Source organism: Polyodon spathula, chromosome 27 (genome assembly GCF_017654505.1).
Source record: "Polyodon spathula isolate WHYD16114869_AA chromosome 27, ASM1765450v1, whole genome shotgun sequence".
NCBI classification, from domain to species: domain Eukaryota; kingdom Metazoa; phylum Chordata; class Actinopteri; order Acipenseriformes; family Polyodontidae; genus Polyodon; species Polyodon spathula.
The window spans coordinates 7,009,157-7,019,259 of record NC_054560.1 but is presented as its reverse complement, the minus strand read 5'-3'; the positions used below and the strand labels follow the sequence as shown (position 1 = coordinate 7,019,259).

The window sequence follows — 10,103 nt, the reverse complement described above, 5'->3', positions numbered from 1 at the left end:
AACACGCACCTGTACTGTACTAGACAGCGGGGATACAGCATTAACTCAGCCGTACATCTGGACAACGAAGTACAATACATATGTACAGTAACTGCTGTCGCTTTATTAGTTCCTTAATCATGAATACAAGTAGCTATAGTGAAGCTGTGCTATTACCGTGCTTCGGTTTCAGCATCGCTCCCTCAGCCCTGCGCACTATACGTACACACACAAGTTTGACCAATTCTGAACAGGGCTCAGGCCCTCTCACCCGTCAAACGTGGGCTATTCCAGAATATTAAACTAGCACAAATTCACTCACGGTTTTAATATGCCAACAAGAACACCTGGGAAATGCAGAAACTTGTCCAGAAAAAAGTGAAATATTACTATTCCATGTAGGCGGCCATCTTCTTTACCGGAAAAACACCAACAGGAAGCTTGTGGGGGATTCTGGGAATTGTAGTTCTCTAACTGTCGCTGAGTTGTTGTTGCAAATGTAAAAGTTGAAACGCAGATCAGTTTCAGAATCAATTAACCCCAGGTTTTTCGTTCTAGAATGTTCTTTAAACTTAAGTGTGTATAATATTGAAATCTTTTTATAATTGGTTGTATTCTGGTATGAAATACTGTTCTGTTATGAATGCTTCCCATTGTGGGAGGCATATCACAGTGGAAAAAGCCAACTGCGAGAGAAGAGGGACGGGTGGAAGGGGGCACGGAGAGAGACTGGCTATAACATCATGTTACAAAAACTGATTTGCTGGTAAGCATCAACAGCTAGGTAATGTGCTGGCTGTTATGCAACTATGCTCTGTGTTATATAATTTTTAACAGTAAATCTAATATTCTGTTGATAAACTGAATGAACTTGGAGAGAGACACAGACAGAGAGTGTGTGTGTGCAGCAGGTCCTGGGTACATGTATGCATGTGTCTATGTGTTTGTGTTGGTCGTAGGAAAGGAGGAGGGGGGGGGGGTGTGGTCAGCTAGCTCAGTATCGGACAGGAAGCCCTCTGTTGTGAGGGCGGGGTGGAGGGAGGACTGATGACACACAGCACACAGCTTGGAATTATTTATCCCAGAGCCATGCAAGGTACACTGCAGCTTCTCAACTGAACCTTCACTGGACTCCCACCAGCTCTGGGGCAGAGCCTAGACGCTACTGGAGTAGAATTCCTAGAGCACGCAGAGAGACTACTGGAACAAGCTCTGGGAGTCTGCCATCCAGTGTCCCCCCATGGACTCTGCAGACGCAGGTGATCTGGAGGCTGCCTCGGGTGAGGTAAGTGAGAGGCCACAAGCTAGGGGAACCCTTCAAGCTGGGCCAGATATTTTAGCCGTTGTTTTAAATTACTCTTACTTTTTGGAAAGGGGAAAAGCACCTGTTGATTTTACAGAACTGCAGCCAAATTACTGAGCAATGCATTTCAAGGATCCGTAAGCGTTGATCCTTTATCACGGAATTGTCTACTTTAAAAAACAAAACAAACAGGAGTCCCTTTTTCACCCCTTCACATTTGAGAGCAACTTGCATATCACGAGAAGGAAACTGATCATTTGGATGATCCAACCTGTCAGTAAATTTGAAACCCTGTTTCGTGCACCTCATTGCAACAATAAGAAAGCTAGCATCAGTTTTATTTGTGGGATGCACATGTCCCTTGTGCCTTAAATGGTTAAGACTTGGGTAAATGCTTTTGGGTGTACAATTCATAATCGTAACACTGCAGTTATTCAGTACTGTACAGTAGTTTAAATGCGGTTTCAGGATCAGTTTTCTCTCTCTCTCTCTCTCTCTCTCGCTCTGTCTCTCTGATCCACCCTGTAAAGTTGCAGTCATTGTTGTCTCAACAGGAAGTTTTCCTGTTTCCTCCTTTTTCCTCTTTCCAAAACACTCGTGTTTCAGGAAACACAGAGTGCCCCCTCCCTTCACACAAGAGAGACTTCCCAAAACAGTCCCAAACCCACATGAACAGCAGGTCCAGCATTTGTTACGCTGAGGTAGAAGCATACCAAATTGTATTACAGCACAGTGAATGCATCTTCAAGCACACCCAAGCGTGGTACAACTAGTACAGTGTAGGCATGGGAAAAGGCAGAATTGAGTGTATAGACAGTGTTAACTCTTTGCTTTCTGTCTCCAGGACTGCTTGGCAGTGCATGGAATAGGGGAGCCCCCGAAATGCAAGCAGGACCCCCAAGACGCAGGCAGTGACCCCCCTGGTCAGGACCTACTTGAGTACGAGCAGGATATTGGCTCATTGCTGAGGATGGTTGCTGAGCTCAATGGGAATATTGGGGGGCTACAGGGACCACCCAGGTATGAGAGGGACCAGCCCAAGTGAGATCACAACAGGTCATCTCAAGAAGGGTGCAGTGCGCAGTTCTGAAAGGGTTTCTGATGAAAGTGTTGAAGGTCTTTCTTGTAAAATATTATCAGTATTTAATTAAAAGAAAAAAGTTCTTAAAGTATTTAACAATATTTATGAAGCTTATGTCCCTACAGCTAAAATGGCATAGAATGGCAAACTACAGAAAATGTATAGACACCTAGGGGTTGTATTTTAACTCTTGTTTTTTGTATTCTTCCTTGTTTCCGAATTCATCATTGCTCTGTGCTGCAGTGCCAAAGAAGCTGATGCAATCCCCCTTAAAGAGATGCCCGGTGTTCAGAGTCCAGAGCCTCAGTGTAGCTCGCTAGAAGATGGAGAACCACAGAGCAGCACATTGACTCCAGGGCAAGGTAAACAAGCTTACAGTTCACAGTACAGACGTGAATTCCATTCCGGTGAAACTAGAGCGTTAAAGAAACGATTCGCTGTGTCTTTTCAATGTGCTCCTCTAGTGGGCAGCGCTGAGCTCTGTACACTACACTGGTGGCTGTTTAGTTCCAGTGTATTCCACCAGGCGGTGGCTGTGTTTTTCCTCTATATTCCTCTAGGTGTCAGTGCTGTGCTGAGGGCTATTCCGCTCCTACACTGTAGCACATTGCTAGCTGTGTCATTCCTCTGTGTTCCTCTAGGTGACAACACTGAGCTGTGGATGGAGGTGCAGAGGTTACTGGACGTCCTGGAAAGCTCCATTAACAGCAGAAGGGCCAGAGCTGTCCCCTGCACGTTCCGGGACAGTGACAGTCACATCGAGCACCTGACAGCAGCCTGGGAAACCTGGGTCCACGTCACACAGGTGCGACGCATAAAAGGCTCAGCAGAGTGTCTAATAGCTTCTATTCCAATGATGCTAGGTGTAAACAGGGAATTGAAAAGGGATTTCCATATGCTAGTGCTGTCCAGTGCTTTACCTGCCCCAAACATCTGTGCATACAGATCCCATTATGTATCAGAAATGGTTCTAGAACCAAAGGTTGGTGGAGACACAAATGGGCGGCCTATTGTAGATTTCTCTCGCCACTCACTTCCTGTGTTACAGGTAATAGGACCCCAAGACTTCAGATGGGGGTCCTAATATCCGGAGCACAGGAAGTGACATTATATTGTTGTGGCAGAACGTTTGTGAAGTTAAAGACTATAAAATAAAACAGTGACTTGAGAACTTTGCCGTTCTGAAGTGAGATAAGAGAATGCTAAGGCATTGGTTGTTCCGCATTTCAATCCTTCTGGTTTGGTTATTGGGGGAGGTGCTTGATGACGTGGAGACGGAGTTGGGGATCCCCTCTGACATGGGGCTCCCCCCCGAGGAGCGCAGCTGCCTCCAGAGGGAAGTCCTCGCCTCCCGCCAGGGGAACCGCGACCTCCGCACGACCCTGCAGCAACGGGAGCAGGAGATTCACAGGTCGAAGGTCATGCTGAGCAGCCTGCAGGAGGAGCGTGACAGACTTAAAAAGAAGGTGTGTGCGTGCGTGCGTGTGCGTGCGTGCGTGTGTGTGTGTGTGTGTGTGGGAGTGTGCTTTAACCATGGAACTTTGCTTTAGATATTGTAAAAGTACCGCAGAGCATAGGGTTAATCACGGCAAAGAATCTTACATAGTTTAAATTGTTTAAAAATGAAAACTGCTGTAAAAATAAAACAAGTTACAGTAAACTGCCTGCTCTCCGGTCCTCCCTGGTGTAGGTAATTGCTCTCCAGTGCAGCCTGCAGGCAGTGGGCAGTGCCTCGCCCCCTCCCAACCCCTCCTCGTCCAGTGGAATCATGAGCCCCCCCTGCCTGTCCTCGCCCCCCTGCCCTGGCTCTCCTGTGCCCCACCCTGCGCCTGCCCTGTCCAGCGGGGGTGATAGACCTACTCCAGCCACGTCCAGGGTCCTCGTCTTTGAGAACGGAATTGAGCGGCTGCATAGGTGACTCTGTCTGTCTGTCTGTCTGTCTGATTAGCAAGGTCACAACTTTGATGACGTCACAGTGCCCTGTACCTTTCACAGGAAAGAGAACGTTCAGTCATTTCTGTGAGATTGCTACGGTCACTGGAAAGCTCCCCCTGCTGGTTGCTTGCATCTCAGCGACGTCACTCCTGTTCATCTCGCTCAGGTGCATCGAGAGGCTGAGGTCTCGAAACGATCGTCTCTCTGCAGCGCTGGAGAGAAGGAAGGGGGAGTCGGAGCGGCTCAGCATGTTACTGGGCAAACACGAGTCCAGCAACACAGCCCTGCAGCTGGCTCTGAGATACAGGTATGCCACTGAACAGCACTGAACTGACTGCAGGGCCACACAGCTAGCACTGCGATGTTGACACCAGTATAGCGAGCACAGCCGTGATGCTGGCTCTCAGATACAGACAATGAACTGCACAGTAGAATCCGAACTAGAATCTCATTTTACACCAGTATCCATTTCCCTGTGATAGGGAAGAGGTGTAGATTATCTGTTGAGATTGTCTCAGATTTACAGTTCAAACTGGTTTGTATATTCCTAATGCTGTAAATGTGAGATTGACTCCGCCTGCAACTGCAGATAGATCTGCCCCAGTGTTTTTAATGCCCTCTCCTGTCCTGTGATCAACAGCGAGGACTCTGTGGATGCCTACAGTGAGCTGTGGTCTCTGTGTGAAGCCAGGCGCCCCGCCCTGCTGGAGACAAGAGGGGCTGCAGGTAAGAACTACACAGAGAATGTATGCAGTATATTTTCAATGCTAAATGTGATCTCTTGAAGGAGCACCTACAGTGCCTTTCTGTGTAAGATTGAACTGTCATTATTCTCTGTTAGACGGTCGTGCTTGCTTGCTTGTTCCAGAGCCAACAGCTTGCCCTTACTCTGCTGAGAGAAGCCCAGAGACCGGAGAGTCCCCTCACTCAGCAGCAGAGGGCGCTATGGAGCAAACCCTTGCAGCACACAGCAGGTGAGACTGTGCAGAGACATACTGGACAGTAAAACGAACTCCTATTCTGCATGCTCATGCTGATCATAGTGTTTTAGTGGACAGTGCAGTCAGTGTTCGGGCCCTAACCCTGCTGCGCTGTTCTGTGGCAGGGGGGATCATGAAGGTGCGCTCCGGGAGAGAATCCTGCAGCTCAGGAAGGACCTGGAGGCCGTGCAGATTCCTGTCCTCGAGCCAGGCGCTGGGGAGACCGGGGGCAAGGACACAGACACCCTGCCTGGGCACAGAGACCCGAAGCCAGGCAACTCACCCAGCCCCAAGAGGGGGAAAACAGCCCTGCTCCAGGAACTTGGCAGCGTCAGGGTAGGACTCCCACTTTGTCAATGTTTGCTGTTAACATTTTAATCATTTTCAACTGCTCAACACTTCTTCTGCTGGAAAAAGATCCTTGGGTCAGGGGTGCGGACAGACGGGCCAGTGTAAAACTGCACTGCAGTCTTTTCAACACATGAAACGTGCTCTTGAAGTCGTTGCTTGCTCTCAAGACCACTGCACCACACCTGCTTACAGCTTATCCTGTGTGCTCTGTTTTTGTAACAGCCCTCGATACACTGAACTCTTTGATGGTGAGTGAGATTAAGATTGCTGCTAATACTCTAAAGGTAATATATTGTTTTCAACAATATCTGTTGTTGAAAAACTAAACAAATTGCCCTAAATGCGATTCATCTATGCTCCTAACCCCAATGTTAAGGCAGGTGTGTGTATTGGAATTAGGAACTGATTTAAATCTAAAAAGTATTTGAATTCTCTCAGCTGTCCTGTCATTGAAAGCCCGACCCGTCTTTGGTTCATAGTTTAGCTCCTGGGTCTGGGGACGCTCAGATTCAGACTGTGATGCTGCGCAGTGGGCTTGTCTGTTTGCAGGAGGAGATGGCCGAGCTGAGGGAAGAGATCAGGCTGGCGGAGAAGGAGAGGAGGTGTCTGGAGTGGACGCTGGCTGCTCACAAGACACAGGAAACAGCCAGTGGACTGATACTGGAGAGCCTCCAGGCAGAGCTGGAGGAGGAGGAGGCAGGGATACAGGTACGGAGCGTCGGAGCTGAGGGGCAGGGGGGCAGGGGGTAGGGCAGGGAGACAGGCACAGAACCACAGGGAGGGGGACTGTGGAGACAGGGAGACAGTAGTTTTCATTTTAGGTGCTGGAATTCAAACAGAGCCTGCAGGGTTGTAGCATTGCGCCCCCTCCTCCCTCACCCTCCTGTTTTTCACGCAGATCCCCCCAGAGTGGGCAGCTCCAGCAGCCCCTAGTGTGGGGGTCCCGGGATCACAAAACGAGTCAATCCTGCGAGAGATTCAGGCAGCACTGGGACGGTAAGTGAGAAAATGTATATATTATGTATACATGTGAGAATTTACACATAGAAGGTATGATTTAATTGACTGAGGTCAAGGTTGGCTAGGAAGAGCAACCAATTCCAAATACTGTACATGAGCGCTTAGACAGATACAGCTCTTTGTGAAAAGGAACCTTGTGTCTTGCTCGCCCGTCTCACCTGCGCGGTATTGTTTACTCCACAGGGAGCTGGCTCTGAGCAAGAGGGTGTCTGCGCTGCGCTGCTCTTTGGAGGTAGTTCTGACAGACAGCGCCACCCGCAGGAGACACAGTAAAGAGATCAGCGCCCAGCTGGCCAGGGAGCACAGGTACCTCCAGACCACCAGGGGTCACTAAAACTGAAGAAACACGAAGCCACTCAAGCAGTAAACCGTCTCTCCATTCCCTCTCCTCTTCTCATCCCCTCTCCTTTCTTTTTCCCCTCCTCTCTCCTGGCAGTAGCGCGACGGCTGCCTTCCGGAGCTCTCGGATGAAGTACCGCGAGCAGCTGTGGCGTCTGGAGCGTCAGATCGTTGTGATGTCACAGAGGCACAGCGCCCAGATCGGCGGACTGCAGGGGGCGCTGCAAGCCCTGGAGTATAGGCGAGCCGAGACCACACTCTGACGGCACCACAGACCCTGTGCACAGTGAACGGAAGAAAGATAACCAGGATCCTTTTTGTCAGGGCTGTGCTGCTACTCGAATTGCCTTTAAGAAGTATTTCGTGGCAGGTATTCAATAAAGCCATTCGTTGACGTGTTCAAAACAGGAAACGCTGTCCTTCCCTCATGTCTGCCTTTTCATTGTCTGTTCAGGGAACCCCAGTACGGCAGTGAAAATGTCAGAGCCCTCGGATCGCACACTGCAGAAGTTAATTGACAATTGACATTGATTGGTATTCAATTGTAAACGCGAGGGAAGGACAGCTTCTGAAATCAGCACGCTAATGAATGGATTTATTGAGGACCTGCCAATTTAAAGGCTTCTGAAAATCAATTCAGAGCCCGAGAATCAGCACGTCCATTAGTTTCATTGTGCTTCACCTCAGTAAGGGCAATGTAAATTGGATCTAGTGTGTAACCAAAGGTCTTAAATATTTTTTGCCTTTCATTAGATTTTCAGTACTTTCTGTACAGGTTTGATTGTAATAAATAAACAACGCTAGAGTGCACTGCTGCAGGCTCCCCACAAGAGGGCGCTAGATTATTATTATTTTGTTTAATCAGAAACTACAATAGCTGCCCACAATCCCTTATGAAGCCAAAAAAAAGTATTTTTCTGCACAAATATTATTATAATTTCAGCCGCCGTGTCCCACTATCCTGTTTAATTTTACTCTTCCAGAATAATTCCTTGGTGTCTGTTTGCTACATTTTAACACTTTGTAGATTCTCAGTGCCACATACGAATGTACTGATACTGCATTTATACAGCAAGACATTATTGTATTGTAATATAAGGCTTTTGGGGTTTACACTTTGTTTGAAGGGTATTTGAACTCCATGACCCCCTCCCTTAATGTGCATATTTGTAAAAAACTGAATTATGTATGTATTGTTTTTTTTAAGCACTGTAGACATTTTTAATCTTTCACATTAAACAGCTATAACAAACACATACATGAATCACTATCTGAATTGAGACAGCTGTAATCGTCGTTTACACTCAACCAGATTCAAAATGTTTTTTTTTTTATATGTACATTAAATATTTTTTTTTACATTATTTATATTATAAATCCCTATATGCCTACTCTTATTTTAAAGGATTCATCTAAACTGATACAGCTTGCCAGCAATAATGAGGGTTGGCTAATTCATGAAAATGAGGTAATTAACTAAACACATTAACGAACAAACTCTCAAAGCAACAAGCGTGATCGAATGCATTATCCAGGAGCCTGGGGCAGCTCTGCAAACAAACAGCCCGCCGCCATTTGGTTTCTGCTCGCAATCGCTGGAACACATTGACGGTCGCTTTGTCAAAACATCTCGTTGGGATTCCTTTTGGAAAAGCTACTGGACTTTATCAGCAGACCTCCCCTCTCTCGGTCCCCTCTTATTGAAATGACCCCCCCAGCTGTAGGGCAGTGATTGTGGCCGGAGCCCTTGCTCTCTATGTGTCCATTGCTGCGCTCCGCTGATTGGTCATCCTGAGGAAGACTACAGCGAGGGTCAAGTGTCAGGGTATTGGGTCAAAGGGTGCCCCGACAAGGCTGCTGTCCCCACATTTCCATTTCACACCTCTAACAAACAGAATGCTCATTAGGGGTTAAACCCTCCCTGACACAGCCTGGTACAATGTGTACCCTCTGTGGAAATGTATATTGCATATGCAAAATGCAATGAGTACAGTCATAGTTCATATTGTATTCTGCCAGTAGAATGCTTGAACCAAAATAATGTAATATTCTGTATTATTCACCTTTTTCATATATATATATATATTTTTTTACAGCAATTATAAACTATATACAATTTGTTTTTTTTGCAGTGGTAAAATTGTATCTACAATCATTTGGTAACACGACTGCCAGTCTGTGCTGCAGCAGTGGTAAAGGGATCGGGATCCGTGTGACTTTCATATTATTCCTTTGAAATGCAAAGGAAATCCTACAGCAATGATGAAAACAGGCCAGCATGGGAATTGATTCATTGCCGGGGACTGACTGCACAGAAACGCTTTGCCTGCCTGCCTGCCTGCCTGCCTGTCTCTGTTTGGAGGAAATATACAAAGATCAATACAAGTGAGCAAGAGATTGGTAAAACGTTTTGGCTTGCTCCATCTTCAGTGTGAAGCGTTTGTCTGCTTGACTTAGTGTCTCATAGTTTTACAAGACAGCATTTTTCTCGTCAATTCTAGAAGGAAGCGGGGCGAATCTTTATTTCCCCTGGGAGAGACCCCCCCACCCACCCCTTTGCAGCCCAGCCAAGCGCCGTGACCCCAGGGTTAAGGTGAACTTGTTTACTCCGAGGTTCTTTCTCATTGTAACGAGCCTCTCTGTTGTGTGTGAAGGGTGTGAAGAGATCAGTGCCTGGCCTGGCTGTTCCACGGGGCACTTTCTCTCCCCTGTGTCCCTATCTGCGCCTCGCTATCACAGATCTCTATCAGAGAAAAGCAGGGCCGTGTCGCTGTGAAAGCAGAGGTCAGAAGAGGCCCTGATTTAGGGTACTCACTCACTCATGTTGGCACACACACACACACACACACACCTCATCTGTGCTCATCTGTGAGGTCGCAGGAGAGGGCAGCTTGGTGCCGCAGCTCTTTCAACAAAAACAAAAATCGCAGCAGCAATGCAGCGGTTTGGAGACAGTAGCTGCGCAGCAGTGTTGCAGACTATCCAACTCACTTCTATTGCACTCAGAAGTGTGTATAAAATAACATCTTGCTGGTTTTCAGAGTGCAGATTTTATTGAGTTTTTTCCTTTCAAAATGAGGGTGATGGCCCCAGATCCCAAATGGTATCATTATTT

General features: G+C 47.3%; 1 protein-coding gene across 4 annotated transcripts; it reads left to right on the top strand.

The window, feature by feature from the left end:
* The first annotated feature begins 305 nt into the window (after window positions 1–305).
* On the top strand, window positions 306–8,242 carry ushbp1 (Usher syndrome 1C binding protein 1). Of its 4 annotated transcripts, none has more exons than XM_041230691.1 (15): window positions 306–745; window positions 1,065–1,264; window positions 2,127–2,221; window positions 2,607–2,725; window positions 3,005–3,168; window positions 3,620–3,829; window positions 4,054–4,277; window positions 4,465–4,605; window positions 4,939–5,024; window positions 5,140–5,272; window positions 5,404–5,614; window positions 6,179–6,337; window positions 6,528–6,625; window positions 6,833–6,955; window positions 7,086–8,242. In XM_041230691.1, exons 2-15 carry the CDS (start codon window positions 1,220–1,222, stop codon window positions 7,249–7,251), a joined length of 1,974 nt encoding a protein of 657 aa, XP_041086625.1. In that variant the 5' UTR covers window positions 306–745; window positions 1,065–1,219; the 3' UTR covers window positions 7,252–8,242. The 4 variants fall into 4 exon arrangements, 3 of the variants coding, with proteins under 3 accessions (XP_041086625.1, XP_041086624.1, XP_041086623.1); XM_041230690.1 differs by having other exon boundaries at window positions 2,127–2,302; window positions 5,167–5,272; XM_041230689.1 differs by having other exon boundaries at window positions 2,127–2,302.
* The last annotated feature ends 1,861 nt before the right edge of the window (window positions 8,243–10,103 follow it).